At 32.5% G+C, this 21,991-nt stretch overlaps 1 protein-coding gene across 13 annotated transcripts in view; it reads right to left on the reverse strand.

Annotated features, from left to right (window-relative positions):
* The window catches only part of LOC114325428 (muscle calcium channel subunit alpha-1), a 759,065-nt gene that overhangs the window by 182,950 nt on the left and 554,124 nt on the right, over positions 1 to 21,991 (reverse strand). For all 13 annotated transcript variants that reach the window (XM_050663510.1, XM_050663508.1, XM_050663509.1 and 10 more), the window contains exons 17-18: positions 9,844 to 9,973; positions 7,392 to 7,558 (exon numbers count right to left, since the gene is read on the reverse strand). In XM_050663510.1, coding sequence (XP_050519467.1) covers positions 7,392 to 7,558; positions 9,844 to 9,973 — 297 coding nt within the window. The remainder of the gene's footprint in view (positions 1 to 7,391; positions 7,559 to 9,843; positions 9,974 to 21,991) is intronic.

The following is a 21,991-nucleotide window of genomic DNA, read 5'->3' on the forward strand; positions in this document are numbered from 1 at the left end:
GACGATAACAAAGACAAACGAATAGCGACCACCTTTTTGGGAAAGAAAAATCCTAAGGAAGATCTTTGGGTCTCTGCTTGATGGAGCAACAGGACAATATAATATAAGAACTAACAAAGAGCTTGAAGAACTATATTCAGGCGCTAAAATAATAGAAGCAACTTTACGCATTGTAGCCTTAACCAATCTTGTTAGTTTATCAGGGATGTGGAATTCATCCATGGCTTCATATAATTTATTTCTTAGAACACTATCATAGGCCGATTTAAAATCTACGAAACGATGGTGTGTGTCGATATTGAATTCATTAGTTTTTTTCTAGTATTTGCCTTAGCACAAAGATCTGGTCTGTTGTTGATCGACCAGGCCTAAAACCACTTTGATATTCTCCAAGAAGCTCCTCTTAATGTGCACTTAGGCGACTATATAAGATACTCGAAAATATTTTGTAGGCTGTATTAAGGAGGGTTATTCCCCTATAGTCTCTACATTCCAATTGATCACCCTTTTTGTGTAGTGGGCAAACGATTCCAATACACCACTCTTCCGGGATTTGTTCCTCATTCCAGCCTCTCAGTATTATTTTATATATTTGATTAGTCAGAGTAACACCTCCATATTTAATAAGTTCCGTGGGTATACCATCACTTCCTGGAGATTTATTATTTTTTAGATGTTTTATTGCATCCCATACTTCTTGAATTGATGAAGGCTCTAATGGTGTATTGTTGATTGCTCCTGGGGGTGGTTGATTTGGATCTTCTACTTCGATAGTAAGTAGTTCTTTATAGTCTTCCACCCACCTTTTCAATATTTCTTCTTTTGTATTGAGTATGTGCCCCTTCTTATCCTTACATAGTCTTAGCCTTGGTTTGAATTCCTTTCTTGCATTATTCAGAGTTTTATAGAATTTTCTGGTTTGATTTTCCTGTTTTAATGTCTCAAGTTCTTCCAGTATTCTATTTTCATAGATTCGCTTTTTTTCTTCTATGAAATGAAGTGGTTTTTATATGATGTGATGCATCATATAAATTAATAGAGAGGCAAAAGATTTATGTTATGGATCATATAGATTAATAGAGTGGCAAAAACCGAATAGATACAATAGCCCAAGACAATCCATCAATTGAAAAAAGCAGAATTTGACCTAGAAAGAGATGCAATGATAATATTCTAACCGAATAAGTGGTAGGCTTGAAAGAAAACAAGGTTATATGCATAAATAAAAGTAGAATACAAAAAATAATAACGAGAAATTATTCCTACTGCGCCAAATACTTTTAGAATATTTAAATTATCATTATCCATCGATGTATAAATCCAAAGTCCTAGTCTAGTTATTTCATGTCAGTTTGAAAGGGTAACTATTTTAACGAACTGTGATTTCGACATCGACATTACTGGCCAATATGCGGAAATGGGACTACCCTGTCCGATAAACCATTACAATTACGAGGTGTCGACACATCATCGGATTATTAGATCAGTATTGATTGGATATACTATTCGGATTTTTTAAATACACTACAAATCAGAACTTTAATCCGAAATAATTTATTTAGCTTTATTGCACACAAGAATGGAGATCAAGCATCCTAATACCTCTCTTCAAAAAGGTAGATAAATCTGACCCGGAGAATTACAGAGGAATTAATTTATTGAACACAACATTAAAACAAATAAAAGTAAAAGTAGAAGATGAACTAAATGGCCTAATTGAAGGTGGCAATGGGATAAGACAGGGGGATTCCATGAGTCGTTTATTGTTCAACCTGATCATGGATGAAATAATAAAAAGGATACCAAATGGGAGAAAAGCAACTTAAAAAAATCTGCTATGCAAACGATGCAATATCTACTAATCTCTCACAGTGAAGATGATTTACAACGTATGCTGCACCAATTTAACATAACCGCCAGAAAATTTACTTTGTTAATTTCTCCAAAAAGACAAAATGCATGGTCATAACAGCAAATCAAATAAGATGTAAATTATAGCTGGAAATTCAGATAATGGAACAATTGATGGAGTTTTAATATCTAGACATCACACTTTCTAGCTACGGAAAGCTCGAAACAGAAGTGAAAGATCAAGTGAATAGAGCACACAGAGCCGCAGGTTGCCAAAAATATGGAGAAATAAAAATACTGGAAAAGAAATAAAAGACAGAATTTACAAATCAGACCAATAATGACAGAAAGACGACCTGACACAGAGAGGACAAAAGATTGCTCGAAACACCGCAGATGAAAACCCTTCGAAAAGTCGATGGTAAGACTCTATGGAACAGAGCTAGAAGTAGATATACGACGGAGATTCAAGGTGGATAACATTAATAACTGAGTAAGAAACAGAGGAACAGAACAAAAATTCAAAGACCAAAAATTCGGAAATACGATATTAATCAACTGAAAAATAAAATAGCAAAAGAAGAGGTACAAAAACCCCTAAAAGAAGAAACGTGGGTTCATACAGAAATAGATAACACAGAGTTAGAACTAGAAAAGATACACAAAGTAAGCTAAAGAATGTCATACAAATACTTAAGACCTGAAAGAACAAAGAAAAAAGAATGGATGACAGAGGAGATTCTATGTATGATGGAAAACAGAAGAAAAGCTAAAGATAATAAGAATAACTACAACAAAATAAATAACGAAATTAAAAGGGCTATTAAAATATCAAAAGAAAATTGGTTAAGCTCGAAATGTACAGAGATAGAGTTATTACAACAAAAACATGATTCGTTTAACCTCCATAAAAAGATCAAAGAAGCTGCAGGCTTATATAAACACAAGAACACTGGATTTCTGACAGATAATCAGGGAAACCCAGTATTGAAATAGAACACAAAAGGGATATTTGGATTAAATACGTGGAAAAAACTTTTCAAGATATACGAAGTAACACTGGCATCAAAACAAACACCAATTGCGAAAATGGACCTCCACTTACAGTTGAAGAAGTAACGCATGTCATCAAAAGTACCAAAGATGGTAAAGCAGTTAGTAGGCCCTGATCATTTTCATTCCGAATTCTTAAAACTTATGGACTACGACGGCATAAAATGGTTAACAAATATATTATATTTAACAAAATACATGACACAGGCATAATTCCCCAAAAATGGCTAGAATCAACTTTTATAAATCTTCCAAAAAAACCCAATGCGAGAAAGTGCGAAGACTATAGAATTATAAGCCTTATGAGCCATTTACTTAAAACATTTCTAAAGGTCATTCATAACTAACAAGAACACAATTCGGATTTCGTGATGCTCTGGGAACACGGGAGGCCCTTTTTGCTGTGCAAGTGCTATTTCAGAGATGCAGGGATGTAAATTGTGATATATACGTATGCTTTATAGATTACCAGAAAGCATTTGACAGAGTAAAACATGACAAATTATTAACTCTAATGCAAGACATTGGAATTGACAACAAAGATCTAAGAATTATCAGAAACATTTATTACAATCAAACGGCAAAAATCAAAATAGAAGACCAGTTAACTGATAAAATTTCAATAGAACGAGGAGTACGACAGGGCTGTATTTTATCTCCACTACTATTCAATATTTACTCTGAATGAATATTTAAGGAAGCTTTAGACGGTTGTGCGAAGGGAGTATTAATAAATGGTGAATGGTTGAATAACATTAGATATGCAGATGACACCATAGTTTTCGCCGATAATCTAAATGCTTTACAGATATTAACAAATCGTATAACAGAAGTCAACAACAGATATGGACTAGCTCTTAACATAAAGAAGACCAAATTTATGACAATTAGTAAATAACCGATATTAAACGCTGAACTTACAGTCAACCAACAGAATATCGAAAGAGTTGAGCAATATACATATCTGGGTATGAATTTAAATAGCCAATGGGACCACTCGACAGAAATTAAACAGCGAATAATAAAAGCGAAAGCAGCATACGTTAGAATGAGACCCATTTTCAACATTCGAGACATATCATTAAAAACAAAATACCGTCTGTTAAAAAGCTATATATTCACAGTTCTGCTCTACGAAATGGAAGCGTGGACACTAACTGTTGCATCTATGAATCGGCTCGAAGCTATCGAAATGTGGTGTTATAGGCGCATCTTACGTATATCCTGGGTTGACCGAATTACTAATGTGGAAGTCCTGCGTAGAATGAGGAAAGAGTGTGAAATTCTCATAACCATCAAAACAAAAAAATTAGAATATCTAATCTAGGACATGTAATGAGAAATCAAGAACGTTACGGCCTTCTCCAACTGATTCTCCAAGGGAAGGTAAATGGTAAAAGAGGAACGGGAAGAAGACGCATTTCCTGGCTTCAAAATTTACGAAAGTGGTATAACACGACTACCACTGAACAGTTCCGCGCTGCGGTAAACAAAGTCAAGATAGCCATGCTGATCGTCAACATCCGGAACGGATAGGCATTTTAAGAAGAGTAGAATGGAATGACCACATAAGCCGAATGACAATAAATTATAGATGAGTAAGGACGGTGAAAGACGGTTCCCTAATAGGAAGAAGATGGAGCGAGGCAGAAGACAACTGGAATAATCTGGATACGTGATATGTATGACAACTACTGATAGATGAAACAAATTTGGAAATAGCTTTTTACAAGAAAAGTAATAGAGGCCTACGCATGTGACCTTGATTTTTCAGGGTTAAAGAATTACAAATATAAAGTAATAGGTAATATTTCCACCCCAATTTTTTGCAATTTTTCATGAAGTTCGCTTATTAATTAAATTGCCAGGTTTCACTATAAAGTGCATCGGAACGGCATGACGCCCAAGTGTTAAATTCCCGATGAAATTTTCTGTTGAAAGGTGTATTGGAAAATATCTTCAGATCGCAATCCATTGAATTTGTTATGCTACATCTATTTACAGTCGGAAAAATGAAAGAATACCCATGAACGAACATATAAAACACGCTGTATTTTCCTGTCACCGTGTCACAAAGAAAATTGACCAGCGCAAGTTCATGTAATAATAATTATTACATGTATTTGCGCTGGTCAATTTTTTGTGTGAGACGGTGACAGGAAAATACAGCGTGTTTTATATGTTCGTTCATGGGTATTCTTTCATTTTTCCGACTGTAATAGAGTCTATTTCGAACTTATTGTGAATTTTGAAAAGAATATTGTTCTGATGCTTTTTGCTTGTTAAATTTTATCTTTATAATAAATTTATAATGAAAATTTTCTACTTCACCAACACAAAAGTTTTCTCATTGACAAGGATTCTTATTATTGTCTACGATTTTTTGTATCGTTGTAGATGTTCTGGGAATTATTTTACACATATACCTAATAAACGTTTCTATAAATATAACTAAACCGTATGTGAAATACTTGAAACATGTATTTTTCGAATATATATATTTTTTTATATTTCGTCAGTTAAAACATTTTATTTTCATTTATTCTTTAATATGATTATTATCAATTGTCTTGATGAAATAGATTTCCTTTGCACCATTTTCGTTTAATTGTTTTCACTGCTGTCTCTTTCCTTGTTTTCTTTTTGTGATTTTCTTGTTGAAAATCAACATTTATTAACACTTTTATCTACATCTGAATAGTTTTTTTCCGGATCAATTTCAAATAATTTCTCAACAACTCTTTGTTTGTATAATAATTATACAGGGTGTCCAGAAACTCTACCGACAAACGAAGACAGGAGATTCTTCAGATAATTTTAAGATAATTTAACCTAATTCACTTAGTCCGAAAATGCTTCCTAAGGGAGCTAGAGCTCTTTGAAGATGGCGTCTTGTAATTAGTTTTTCTTAAATACCTCCAGAACGCTTCTAGCTAGAAAAACGAAAATTGGTACACGTATTTACCTTCTAGAGATAAATCGATTCCATCCAGTGTCAATTTCTTGTACCAGTCATAGGCGTCCGTTTTGGGTAGGGCAACAATTATTTTATCGCATAACTTTTTTAGCTTTAACTTGTATACATTTCTGACACTGGATTATAAAATTTTAAAGAATTCTAGTACTAAAAGGTACTCTTGTTTTAAATCGGTAGGACACACCGTTTTCTAGAAAAATCGATTTGAAAACTTTTCGCTTTTTGAATTAAAAAAATAATTAAAAAAAAACTGTTTAGAAAGACGAAAACTGGTACATTCATTTATATTCCAGAGATAAATCGATTTAATTAATTGCGAATTTTGAGTACTGGTCATAGGCGTCCGTTTTGGGTAGGTCAACAGTTATTTTATAGCATAACTTTTTTGTCTTGAATTTTTGAGCATTTTTGACACTAGATTATTAAATTATGAGGTATTCGAGTACTAAAAGTTACTCTTACTTTATGTTGGTAAAATACTTCGTTTTTTGTTGAAAAGTTCTTTCAATTTTTTTTTCAAATTCCAAGAACGAAAAACTTTCAAATCGATTTTCCTAGAAAACGGTGTGTCCTACCGACTTAAAGCAAGAGTACCTTTTAGTACTAGAATACCTCACAATTTAATAATCCGGTGTAAAAAATGCATAAAAGTTAAAGACAAAAAAGTTATGCGATAAAATACCGTTGCTCTAACCAAAACGGACGCCTATGACCGGTACTAGAAATTTGCAATCGATGGAATCCATTCATCTCTGAAAAGGTAATATGCATACCAATTTTAGTTTTTATAAATAGAAGCGTTCTGGAGATATTTAAGAAAAACTAATTTCATGACGCCATCTTCAAAGAGCTCTAGCTCCCTTAAGAAGCATTTTCGGACTAGGTGAATTGGGTTAAATTGTCTTAAAATTATCTGAGGAATCTCCTGCCTTCGTTCGTCGGTAGAGTTTCTGGACACCCTGTATATTATAGTATACTCGAAAATCGGCTAGAAAATTTAAACTGAATACATATAACAAAATTCAGTTTGGCAACATTGTGTGAAGACCAAGTCTTCTCGGATATCAACAGAACCGTAATTTAGTCCAGACAAATTAATATATTTTTTACCAACAAAAATGAGATGTTTTAACCAAATAATTTTTCAAATAGGATGTACAAAATAATTTTGAATTCAATTCCGCTAATGAAATTGTTTTTTTTTTGTCATTAAAACTAGAAAAAGTGTTTAATTTCTCTGTATTTTAACTGTACTAATATGCAAGTGTTTACTGTAAGTTTTAAAATGACTTATTTACAATGATTAATGGGATGTTAAAATACCGGCAAGTGTTTATCTTTAATGCGGTTACTCGAATTGCTTAAACTTTTATACCAAACATTGATACCATCACTTTTTTACACATTCTGGCCGAATTCCATTTCTACTATACTTATTTTTTCGACTTTTCTGTAATATGTATAATAATAATAATAATAATAGATCTTTTATAATAAAAGAATCACTTACCTATTGTATATAGAAACTAACGACACACAAACCACAAGTAAGTCCAACATATTGAAGGCCGAACGTAAAAAGGCACCGTCGTGAAGGATGCACCCATATGCAGTGGTTTTGAGCATCAGTTCAATTGAAAAAATTATTGTAAAAAATACGTCAAATTTTGACAGCACCTGCAATTCAAACAAAGCTATGAGAAAAATACAGAGTAATCAAAAATTATATTAGTAATGGTAACAAGGCAACTGGAACTATAAAGATAGTATGTCAAATGTTTTTTTAAGTAAATTTAGTGTCATAGACAACTAGGTAGAATATTGTATACTTTTATTAATATTTTACGCACCGAAAATCTTAACTATGTAGATATCAAAATATATCCCATCCAATACCATTCTAGATTAATATTTATTTTGTTTTCGAAAAATTATTTTTGATTAAATATTTTCACGGCCAACCTAATAAAATTTCACGTATTTTTTTGCAATTAATATTTGGCTTAAAGGATCACAGATAATTCACAAATTAAAGCAGTTAGATTGTGGCACTGTAATAGAGGCTCTTCCATTTAAGAAAACTCAAACATTCTCAATCCGAGTTTAGACCAACTCTGTATACTAAAATTAAACATTTCGCTATATTAATAATTTTTAATAAATGGATCACTCTAACGACGAATGACAGAGAGTATAAATTTGAGAAGGTAGCTGAATTTGAGTACCTTGGAATAACCGTTACAAATAGAGGAAACGAAGAGAGAGAGATTAATAAGCACTTGTTGAAAGCTAGCAAAGCAGTAGGATCATTAAACGCACCGTTGAAGGCCAAAAACGTGTCCAGGGCAGCCTAGATTCGATCTTATGAGACAATAGTGAGACCAACGGTGATGTATGCATGTGAAACTTGGACCATGAATCAGAAACAAGAAAAAAAGCTAGAGATTTGCGACAGGAAAATCTTGAGAAAAGTTTTTGGTGGTATCAAGGAAGCTAACGGGGAATGGCGCAGAAGAACAAACCAGGAGCTAATGCAGATATATAAGAGACCCAAAATAACACAGAAAATCGGGGCGCAGGGAGTTAGATAGTTGGGACATGTTTCACGAATGCCACAAGAAAGAAACGTCCTAAGAGTTTTGTTAGCAGGAGAACAAGGGAAGAAAAGAAGAGGGAGACTACGAAGGAAGTGGTTGGATGCTGTCCGGACTGGCATAGAAGAAATGAGTACAAGAGACTGGAGAGAACAAATGAAGGACCGGAGAAAGTGGAAGAATATAGTCAAGACTATCGAAGCCAAGGGCCTCTAAGGCCTGTAGCGCTGTTATAAATATAATAATTTTTAAGAATAGTAGTTAGACTATATTAAAAATCGTTTGAATATAAATAGAAATTTTGATGTCAAATCAATACAATTTTAGGTATACATAGAGTGTGAATGTTACTAAGAAATTAATAAAAAAACGTAATTATCTTTTAAACTATCTCGTATAATATTGTAAAACCTTATATTTTAAGAAAGAAGACATCGAGGAAAATCGAAAAATGTAATAATATACAGGGTGTTCCATTAAAAAAACAGAAGTTTGTGTCAGACATGCTCGCTGAGGGCATTTCCTGACCCGTCGGCTGAAGGAAGAGGGGGTGAGTTTAGTCGATAGGCGGTTCGGCACGGTGAAGCGTGACGGACTGAATCCGACACTCTTTGGACACCTTCCTAGACGGTCTTTTGAAGATTCTCACCTCCCAAAAAAAATTATGTTCCTATATGTGCCCCAAATTTTACTTAATTACCTTTTTTTCGTATTTCTTACGACAAACTAGTAATTGGCCTTCCACGTACTAATGCCCCACCCTGTATAGTACACTTACATCCTATTATCATAACTAAATTTTCTACAAGTAACTCCTAGATACCTGTATCAGAAGATGCATTTTTCGAAGATAATACTTATATCATCTTCAAAAAATAATCTTCCTGGTCTCTAATTATTATGACATGCCTGTTTGGTAGCTAAGCTAATTCTAAGCTCAGTTTTGTTCTGAAGCTATTTCTTTGTGGCATCTTATGCAATTTACTATTTTACTTTGGAAATAAGCCACAATTTAAGTTGGAAATGAAATTTATTTGACGTTTCATCTTCCACTTCGGAAATCGTTATCAAAATACAAAATCTTAATAAATTAAACAAATGTTGTTGATGTTGCTTGGTGAAAAAAATTTAATTTTATCTGACTCATTCATATTGACAATTCAGACATATACATTTTAAAGTAGGCGACTTTAAAATGATATTGCCGACATTTATGAGTTGCGTTCCTGCGACGATTTTATTGGAAGATATTTCATTCGATTACATTCATTCTCAACCTAAATTGTGGCTTATATCCCAAGCAAGATAGTATCTATTTTAAAAATTGTTTAAGTATCTATTTTAGTACATATTCAGTGATTCACTCACCTTATTGGTTTCAGACTCCGTGTCTATTGGGTCCTCAACTGCTAGTAATGCTGAAGATACCATAATACACACCAAAATCATATTGCTAAAGTAACTGTGATTACATAGCCAGTGGCAGAACACACGAAACCTTAAACAGGATAAACATATATTTAATTATTTGTTCTCTTGGATAATGTTATATTCCTAGATGAAATGATGTGTGCAGGTGGATCGATGACTATCGTGTTGGAACATTTTTTGGAACTCTTGTATATATACTGTAAAGATCTAGTTATAAAAATAAAAAGTTTAATAGACTGAAATAAATAAAAAGTTATTATCTTTAACTCAACTATCATCAAGATATTGTAGTGATTTACCCCAGGAAAACTAAGCATTTACAAATTAATGGGTGCTATTTTTCAACTTTTAAAACTTTTTTTTTTAATGCGAAAAACAATTTTTGTTAACATTTAAGGAAAGATAAGCGACTTTTTTCGTTCATTTCAATATTTTGAAAAAAAAATATAATATGGTAGATGAAAACGTTCAACATACGATTTTCTTGAAAATACTTGCTCTTTAAAATGAGATTTTGTAAATTAAAAAATGTTTATAAACAAAAAAGGTATTGCAAATTAAACCTAAAAGTAAGCATTTTTTTCAATTGTTTATAATTAAAAAATTTTTTCAAAATGTGATTGTTTATGTAGTATGTCAGATCGTTCGAGTAGTTTTTAAATAATTCTATTGGTTTATTCCATTTGAAAAAAGTAATTTTTAAATGGCTGTACAGGTGCTTTGTCAATTTTAGAAGGATTTTTTCTACTTAGAAGGACTTATTCTCTTGGTACGGTCTCAAATTTTCATGTTTTAAAAAGTATATTAATTTTTAATTGTTTACTTACAACTTATAGATGCAGAATGAAGTACCATATTGTGTCTTATAAACAATTTAATTATCTGTACCGTTTTAACATAGATTATAACAAGGCCTTTGATAAAGTGCGGCATGATCATCTAATCAGACTCCTGGCAGAAAAGAATTTAGATAAACGAGACATCCGACTAATAGCAAATATGTACTACAATCAGAAAGCAGTAGTGAGAGTAGAGAATAATACCACTGAAGAAATTTAAATAAAGCGAGATGTGAGACAAGGGTGTATACTGTCACCAACCCTGTTTAATTTCTATTCCGAAGACGTAATGAATAGAACACTCTCTGAGCAATCCATAGGTATTAAAATAAATGGTGTTAGATTAAACAATCTGAGATTTGCCGACGACACCGTTCTGATCGCAGAAACACTTGAAGAGCTACAGACATTGGTGAATAAGATAGCAGACTGCAGCGAAGAATATGAACTATCCTTGAACATAAAGAAAACTAAGTTTATGGTAATATCGAAATCAACACGAAATGTCCAAAATTTATATTTACACAATGAAATTATCGATCGAGTTAGCAAATACAAATATTTAGGCACTTTTGTAAATGAAGACAACGATATCTCAGCAGAAATCAAAATAAGAATAGAAAAAGCCAGATCCATATTCACTAAAATGAAGAGGGTGTTCTGTGGAAGAGATTTGAGCCTTGAAATGAAACTTCGCCTGATGAGATGTTACGTAATTTCTATGCTATTCTACGGAATGGAGTCATGGACGCTGAAAAATATTGATATAAAAAAATTGGAGGCATTTGAACTGTGGATGTATCGTAGAATCTTGAGAATATCATGGACGGAGAGAGTCACAAACGTCGAACTCTTGAGAAGAATGAATAAAGAAAAGGAAGTCATATTTACGATCAAAAAACGAAAACTGCAATACTTGGGACACATTACAAGAGGCGAAAGATATGAACTGCTTCGAATAATTATGCAGGGAAAGATATCAGGAAAAATATCCATAGGAAGAAGACGAAACTCCTGGCTAAAGAATCTACGGGAATGGTATAGCTGTAGCAACAACGAATTGTTTCGGTCAGCAGTTTCGAAAATACGTATAGCCCTGATGATCGCCAACCTTCGGAACGAAGATGGCACTTGAAGAAGAAGAAGACCGTTTTAACCTTCCTCCCACATTATGAAATATTTTTTAAATACTTTTATTGTTTATTTTAATATTATTTATCATAAATAATTGAAAAATGCTTACTTTTGGTTTTAATTTGCGATAACTTTTTTTAGTTAGAAAATCTCATTTTAAAGACCAAGTATTTTCAATTTTCGAGAAAGTCGTCTGTTGAACGTTGTCATCTACAATGCGTATTTTTTTCACAATATTGAAGTGAATGAAAAACGTCGCTTTTTTGCTTAAATGTTAATAAAACCATGACGCAGTAAAAATTTCGATGCCCATATGAGATAGTACGCATTTTCTATATTTATACTCTCAACAAATATTCCACTTAAAAATAGTGCCTAGTCACTTTTCAATTTTTCAAGAGCTTTTTAGGCTTCGTTTCCTGGAGTAATTGTATTATTTTGGCTTTAAACAATTATTTTTATTTTGCCTTTTGAACACTAATAAACATCTTTACCTAGTTTATCTATCCTAGTTTTTTTATCCTAATAACGTTACAACAGTTTAGAAGAATGCTTAAAAGAACTAACTAAGTGTTGAAACTGATTTACTAGTCTTTGCTGAATGAATATTAATTTGTGATATGAGATATGAGTTGTACACGATTCAAAAAAATATACGTGGTACGCTACTATATCTAAAACTTCTAGAACTATTTTCACTTAACCGGACAAATAGACATTTGTAAAGATATAATATTGAAAAACTGCATACAAAAAATGCATTCTTAAAGTGCATCTCAAACAGACAAACATAAAAATTCAGAACTCGTCAATTATCGGCGGAAATGAGTTCAATTTTGTTACTCGGGGGTTTTTGGGGTCACTGACGACGAATATGACATCGGACGTGCTCTACGGAGTACTTGGTATCCAGGGTACCTACTGTTGACCTCGTTTTCTGGAGTTTTTGGTAAAATAATTAAAAAATTAGTCAAAATTCATTACTTAGGGGTTTTTGGGGTCTCTAACGACGCATGTGACATCGGAAGTTATCTTCGGTATACCTGGTGCCCAGGGTGCTTACTGTTTATCCCGTGACTAATGATATTTGACTAATTTTTAATGAATTTGCCGAAAACTCCAGAAAACGAGGTAAACAGTAGGTACCTGGGTACCAGGTACTCCGTAGATAATATCCGATGTAATATTCATCGTCAGCGACCGAAAAACCCCCCGAGTAATGATTTTTGGCTAATTTTTTAATGAATTTGCCGAAAACTCCATAAGAAGTAGGTACCCTGGGCACCAGGTATTCCGGAGATCGCTTCCGATGTCATATTCGTCGTTAGCGACCCCAAAAACCCCCAAGTAATTATTTTTTGACTAATTTTTTAATAAATTTTTTGCCGAAAACTACACAAGAGAGGTGAACCGTAGGTACCCTGGGCACCAGGTACTCCGAAAATCACTTCCGATGTCATATTCGTCGTTAGCGGCCCCAAATGTAATGATTTTTGACTAATTTTTAATGAATTTGCCGAAAACTTCACAAGACCAGGTACACAGTAGGAACCCTGGGCACCAGGTACTCCGTAGATCACTTTTGACGTCATATTCCTTTTCAGCGACCCCAAAAACCCCCAGGTAACAAAATTGAACTCATTTCCGCCGATAATTGACGAGTTCTGAATTTTTTTTATTGTCTGTTTGAGATGCACTTTAAGAATGCATTTTTTGCATGCAGTTTTTCAATATTATATCATGGCTCCGGTTCACAAAGTTTCCTGGCGCATTCACGAATCGAATGCAAAAATAATTATTAAGATCCGTCTTGTCCTTTTTTTCGGAGGTAGGGCCGATTATAGTGCTTTATTGCTTCGCCTATATTTAAAATACAATTATTCCAATATACGCTCTGAGCTTCGCTGGTGTCGCTCCTGGCGGATTACTAATTCAACTTTCACCGGTAATTTTTAAATTTATTATTTAATTGTTATCGCTTAATATTTACAACGCTAAAAAGTAATTAAATTGTAACAGATTTTTTTAAGATTTTGATAATCGTTTTGACGTTCTATTGATGAAATATTAATTTCTTACTTCGGATACTTTCACAATTATCGTGTAGATGGGGCTAAGATTATTAGATTAACTTATAATTACATATTACGGAACATTAAAAAAACGTAAATTCGGTATTTAAAACGTAAGTATATTTAAGGTAAAAATATACCGGGTGGTGAATCGGAAAACGGGCCATAGGAAACTCAATGTAAAATTCTAAACTGTTGAATTCCTGCTTCCCTAATTATGTTACATCAAAAGTCATGAGAAGTTATTTGTAGAGGATTGAAATCTGTATTAAAAACAGAAGTTACAATTGTTCTACGATTTAAACACATTCCAAAATTTTGAAAAATATAATGTATTTACCGCAGTAGGTATGTGTGGGTATGTTGGGCCACACGTTACTATTTAACTGACATTGAGCACATTATTGACTGAAGAAAATATCTTTATTATTAATACTTTCTCCTTAACTAAGGGTATCTTATCAACTTTATTGTGTTTTAAACAAAAAATGATAAAATAATTAAAAAAATTGACAGTTCTAATTGTTAATATAATAAATTCATTGTCAACAAATGCAATCGTATACACATTATTGTATTGTGTGTGGCCTAGCTTTGGCGTATTACTCTGAAAATTGTATTATATTTTTACAAAATTTTGAATAATTATTGTTCATAGAACAATATTAACAGTTGTTTTCAATAAAGATTTCAATTCTCTACAAATAGTTTCTGATGACTTTTGATGTAAAATAATGAGGGAAGCAGGAATTTAACAGCTTAGAATTTTACATTGAGTTTCCTATGGCCCGCTTTCCAATTCACCACCCGGTATACCATAGCTTTGACCAACTAATATTTTTTATAATTAATGTTTTTAATTTTAATTTTAAATTAATCACTTTGACATTTATGTCAAATTTCCGGTAAACGTTTACAGAATTGCCACTACTGGCGCTCGCGAATTTATAAATATCCCCTCTACGTACGAGCTCACAGCGTATAACTACATATCAATGTGATTCGTCCAAATAACAACCAGTTATACATGGATAACGGCCAGAATTTGCTATTAGTCAAATAAATTTTGGACAGGTTTTTCATTCGCCTCATCATTAATTCTGGTTTTAAGTTCTTATATTTTTACATTACATTTTTATTGGTGAATCAACAATTTTGATTAGTCACACCACTAATAAATATGAGTAGCTGATGAATGTATTATTTTTTGAAGTTGTGTGAGTAAAGCTGGAATATTATTTGATAGATAAAACTGTAAACCAATAAACATTAAGGTGCTTTTAAGACCTCTAATTTATTTATACTTAGAAAATTATGGACAATGATCAAAACAATGTCACTTCTTCTTCTAAGGCACTACAGCCCAAATTGAGCCTTGGCCTCCTTTATTTTTTGCCTCCACCCTTGCCTGTCTGTGGCTGCTCTTCTCCATACACGGACTCCTAAAAGGGCTTGTGCGTCGCTGTTTACTGTGTCTTCCCAGCGCTTTCGTGGCTTCCCAACCGGTCTTTTTCCTTGCATTCTAGCATTCAGTGCTATTTTTGGTAGCCTATCCTCTCCCATTCTTATCACATGTCCGGCCCATTGCAATCTTTGTATTCTAATGAAGTCTGATAGGGGCGTTTCCTTATAAAGTTGATAAAGCTCGTTGTTGTATCGTTTTCTTCTGAAGATTCCGTTTTCCCTCACAGGTCCTAGTGTTCTCCTAAGTACTTTCCTTTCCGTGTTTTTAACTCTGCATATGTTTACTGTGCTCCTGTTGATGTTCTACTCATAATATTAGTATCATCAGCATAAGCGGCCAAATGTACCGTTCGGTTAGTCAGTAGATTTCCTCGTCTATTTTGCATTTGCCTAACCGCATACTCCAGTGCCAGGTTAAACAATGTTGGGGCCAGCCCATCTCCCTGCTTTAGCCCCTGCGAAATGTTGAAAATATCTGTCCGGTGGTTTTGTATTCGTACACATGCCTGAGTTTCATCCATTGTGGCTTTAATGAGTCTTATTTGCTTGTGTGGTATTGCCAATTCAGCCAATATATAGTATAGTTTGTTCCTTTTGACTGAGTCGTATGCCTGTTTGAAGTCTACAAACACGTTGTGAACATCAACATCGTGTTCCCATGCTTTGCTCAAGATTTGTTTGACTGTAAATATTTGATTCAGTGTCGATCTTCCCCGTCGGAAGCTCGTCTGATACTCAAAACAATGTCACTACTTAAGGTTAATGTTCTTGTTCCAATGTTCTTCTTTGTACCGTCTCAAAATCGGAGGTTGGATATCATCATCAGTATCTTTACACCATCTATCGCTACTCTGAACAGTTCGGTTCTATCTCTCCTTCTTCCTATACTCCTTCCTCCTCATATCTTTCGCTATATTATCAATGTTAGTTATCAATTTTCTCTTGTGTCGAAAACACATATCATTTTAGAGCTCTTACTTTCAATTCTAATCTAAAGTCTTTATTGCAGAGAATTGTTTTCATTTTTAAAAATGCATTTTTTGCTATTTCTCTCCTGGCCCTTATTTCTGTAGTTGACCAGTATTTTGTGAAATCCAGGTTCTCAATTCATTCCAGGTATTTGTATTTTTCAACCCTTTTATATCGGTAGGTAGGTACAACCTACATCTACTTGTACTTATATCTCACAATTGTGTGTGTGTTTGTATATTTGTTTTCTTTGTTATTATCATATATTTAGTCTTTTTATATTAATTTTAGTTCATATTCTTCATAGAAACTGTTTGTTTTGTTCAGTAGTAATTGAAGTTATTCAGCAGAGTTTGCCGTAATCACTGTGTCATCTACATATCTTATGTTGTTAATAGTTCTTCCGTTAATTATTATTCTGTCACTTTCAGATAGTAATGTTTCTTTAAAAATGAGTTACTATACAGGGTGTTTCATTAATAATTGTCCATATAGTAACTGGAGAAACCTTAGCACAAAATACGAAGATTTAACCTAAAACACTTAAATAAAATGTTGTTCCTGACTGAGTTACATGGTTTTTTATCTAAAAATTTAAAAATTATTTTTGCTCAGCATTTTAAAACTATTCGACGTATCCCTTTCATACTTGGCAGGAAGTAAAGGTACTGTACAAACGACTAAATTATGTTAAACAAACGTTTGTGGCTATTACCAGAGGCGTACGACGGGGGAAAGTGAATGGTTGACCCTTTCCAAATTCTACGCCACTGGCGAAATTGCTATTTTAGTTAAATTTTTGGATTCTCCAGTACTTTCTATGAAAATAATACACCCTTCATTCGTAACGATAAAGTCATTAGTTTTCGAGATCTTTTAAAGTACTGGGTACAAATAATTTTTAAATTTTAATCATATGAATCATATTATAAATTAATCAAAATAATTGTGCCATTTCATATTTAACTTCAAATATCTTGAAAACTAATGACTTTATCGTTACCAATGGAGAGTATATTATTTACGTAGAAAGTATTGGAGAATCTAAAAATCGCACTAAAATAGTAATTCTTCCAGTGACGTAGAATTTGAGAAGGGTCAACCATTCACCATCCCCTGTCGTACGCCTCTGATAGTAGCTAGAAACGCTTGTTTATCATAATTTAGTAGGGTGTCTAATATTCGCACTTTCTGCCAAGTATGAAACGGATACCTCAAATAGTTTTAAAATGCTGAGCAAAAATAATTTTTAATATTTTAGATAAAACACCCTGTAACTCAGTAAGGAACCACATTTTATTAAAGTGTTTTAGGTTAAATCTTCGTATTTTGTGCTAAGGTTTCTCCAGTTACTATATGGACAATTATTAATGAAACACTCTGTATACATTGAGTTGTAATGGAGACATAATAAGTACCTACATTCTTGTGTCCTTTAGAATTTGGACTTATTTTTCATGTCTTACTTTGTCAAATGCTTTTTCCAAATCAACGTAACAAACATGCACATCCACATTCATGTCCATGTATCTTTGAACTATTACATCAGAAGCAAATAACGTCTCTCTGGTTCCAAGTCCATTTATGAACCCACACTGACTATGCTCTATTCCTTCTTCAAGTTTTTTATTAATTTATACGATCATCTATTATTTTCAAGAATAATTTTAGAAAAGGACTCACACATTATTATAGTGTTCTGTATTCACTACAGTCTTTAGCGTTTGTATTTTTAGGGATAGCGCAAAAGCTGGACCATTGTTTCGATATGTCCTGTTTTGTATGTTGTGTTAAAGTCTACTATAATATCTAAGGTTTCATCAGTTATGCATTTTAATATTTTTTTAATCCGGACCGGGATTTCTCATAATTATAAATAAATTAATCTACTGGACACTTAAAGAATATTCGCGTGCAAAATCTAAAGAAAATATACAGTGTAGTTAAAAAGTTATGAACCAAATAAGAAGTTGGCAAAAGAGATAAAACAACCAGTATATTTGTTGTTAATGAAGTAAGACCCAGTAAATATGGGGTTTTTGGGATCGCCTAAGTGTCCCTTTATTCAGTTAACGTAGGTTATAGAAAAAGAAACACTCTGTATAATTAGCGATAACTACATAAGTACAAATATACATCCGACATAGATTAAACAGGAGCGTTATTAATGATACTAACATTACTCTGCAAGAAACATTTTACATAGGTACCTATAAACTTGACAAATATATCTAATGTATCTAAACATACTATATTTTGTTAATATATCTACCACTATAAAACACTCGAAAAAATTTTAGTAGTAAATCACAAAAAAAAATAACACAAAAAACTAAAATCGGTTTTAATTAATAACATTGTAACGTTATCAAGGAGCTTAGTACATCTAGAAGGCGTATTATTTACTCGTACTGAAAAAACATCTTTGTAGATAACTTAGGATTCATTGAAAAGAAGAATCATACAAGTACTAACATTTCTGCATTTCATACTTGAATTTTTACGTACCTCTAGGAGCTTATTAATCTTTAGATGTTTTGCCAATAAAGTATTGTAACGCTCTATTTGGTTTGAGCCATGCAAAAAACAACATTGATGACATTAAGCATATTTTTTGACATTGACTTAATCAACTAAATATTTAGCTTTTTTGTTTTAGCACAATTCCTTGATGTAGCACTTAGGGTTTGTCTACACCATCTTCCCGTTTCACTCTTTATATCTACAGTGAGCACGTAAAGATTGGATGAAATCTATTTTTTACTGAATGGGCGATTTTTTAAAAAAATCCCGAAACCAGTGGACTTTTATTTTTAAATTATGATTTTTTGGCATATATATCATACTAGTGATGTCATCCATCTGAGCGTGATGACGTAATCCATGATTTTTTACAATGAGAATAGGGGTCTTGTAATAGTTCATTTGAAAGTTAATTCAATTCTCTATTTACTAATAACATAACTATTTAGGCACGGTGACAAAAACAGGTTTTTGAATTAAATTAATTGAGAAAAAGGAGGAATATAAATATATGTAATTTATTTAAATTAAAATACATATCACTGCTGTCAAAAAACAGGAAAAATGTTTTATTTGATAAATAAATATTGTTTTTCGCTTAAATTCAATGTTAAAGCTGCCACTCACCTGCCTCTTGGCAGTTTGAACATTTGAACTTTGAGTAACATGTATTTTGAATTAAATAAATTACACACATCCTTCTTTTTCTGTCAATTAATTTAATTAAGAAAATAATTTTCTGGACACCCTGTATAAATAATTATAATAATGTTTATATTACTGAATTTAGATTTGAATAACCTTTCAAATGAGCTTTCACACGACCCCTATTTCTTAAAAAAATCATCGATTATGTCATCACGCCCAGATGGATGACGTCACTAGTTTGATATAGGTACAGGGTGGGCCAAAGAAAAGATTCCACCTCGATATTTGGCCGTAGTTATTAGATTTGAAGGAAATGCCGAAACAGTTCGATTTTTCTTTTTAAATTATAATTTTTTTGATATATATTTCATACTAGTGACGTCCATCTAAGAGTGTTGACATAATCGATGATTTTTTTTAAATGGGAATAGGGGTCGTGTGGCAGCTCATTTGAAAGGGTGTTCAATTCTCTATGTAGTAATATAAACATTAATATGATTATTTATACAGGGTGGCCAAAAAAATAATTTTTGATTTAAATTAACTCAAAAAGAAGAATGTATGTAATTTATTTAACTTAAAATACATTCTATTGCTGTCAGAAAATGGAAAAAAATGTTTATTTGGCAAATAAACATTGCTTTTCGCTTAAATTAAATGTTCAAACTGCCGAGAGGTAGGTGGGAGGCTATCTGTGATTTAACTTCAGCGAAAACAAATGTTTATTTGTGAAATACATATTTTTTTCTATTTTCTGACAGCCGTACAACGTATATTGAGTTACAGAAATTACATACATTCTTCTTTTTGCGTCAATTAATTTAATTCAAAAATTATTTTTTTTGGTCACCCTGTATAAATAATGATATTAATGTATTTATTACTTAATAGAGAATTGAACACCCTTTTAAACAAGCTATCACACAACCCCAATTCCCATTAAAAAATCATTTATTACATCATCACGCTCAGATGGATGACGTCACTAGTATGAAATATATGCCAAAAAACTGCAATATAAAAATAAAAATCGACCTTTTTCGGCATTTCCTTAAAATCTAATAACTACTGCCAAATATGGAGGTGGACTCTTTCCTTTGGCTCACCCTGTATATGCTAAAAACCATAATTTAAAAATAAAAATCGACCTGTTTCGGGATTTATTTCTAAAATCTCCCGTTCATGAAACAATTAATTTATTTCAACCTTCACGTGCTCACTGTATATTGGTCGGGGTTGTTGTTCAAATTTGCATAGCATTTAAAATTATTAAAAATTCTGACTTTATTTTGTATAAAAGATGATATATAAAAGTTTTAAAAGAAAATCTCAGTTATAAATTGAGTGATTGAAGTTTTTTCTCAATTATATTAACATCAAAAAGACATTTTTTCGTCATTTTTTTAGTATAATATACTCTTTTACTCGTTTGTCTTTTAACAGTGGTCTATACTTTATCTGTACCTTTATTACTTATAGTGTAATTTTCGTAATTACTGCTCAAAACATTTAGTTAAAACATCCTTCTATAGTGCTCAGTAATAATCTTCTGTTATAGTTTTTATCATTTCTTCTTTTCGTGATTGGACCCCGTTTTTGGATCATTTTTGGTATCCCCTTCCTTTCCATTCTCATCCCGTGATGCTTGGCTCGTTATACAATTCCCCTAGCTTCCTGTTTGTTTGTCGCACTCAACTTTCCATGATTTTGCTTCCATATCGTTTTCCCAACTTTTCAATTTCTTCGTATTTGCGTTTTTCATACTTCGCTGCCATATGTCACTGTGGGCCTTTTTACCATTTTATATATCTTTAACTTTTTGTTTTTCTCGATAGATGCTTTTCTACTAAGTATAATCGTTTTTCTTCTTCCTCTTTACGTGCCATCTCCGCGACGAAGGTTGGCAATCATCATTGCTATTCTAACTTTTGACACTACAGCCCGAAAGAGTTCAGTTAAGCTACATCCAAACCATTCTCTGAAGTTTCTCAGCCAGGATATTTTTCTCTACCTATGCTGCGCCTTCCTTAAATCTTTCCCTGCATAATCGTTTTTACATTATAAATAAAGTCTGTTAAAAAATGATAGATATTTCGTGTTAAAACCTATTGAAATTAATCTGTAATTGAGATTTTTTTAAAACTTCTGAATAACATATTATATATGAAACAAAGTCTAAATTAAAAAAAAAATAAACTTGTAAATTTTAACATTTCATCCCGACAAATACCGAGAGCGGAGAACGATGTGTTTACGAACCCTTATTATCAGCCAAATCGTGTGGGTGGTGGAAAATATGATTGTATTACAGGAAACAACAATTTGATATCTATATTTTCTAATATATTTATATTCGATAATAAATAAATTGCTTTCGTTCATAGCCATGGAAGTAGATGGTAACTTTGTACGCTTACCACTTGAGTAAAAACTTTC

This window comes from Diabrotica virgifera, chromosome 10 (genome assembly GCF_917563875.1).
Source record: "Diabrotica virgifera virgifera chromosome 10, PGI_DIABVI_V3a".
NCBI classification, from domain to species: Eukaryota; Metazoa; Arthropoda; class Insecta; order Coleoptera; family Chrysomelidae; genus Diabrotica; species Diabrotica virgifera.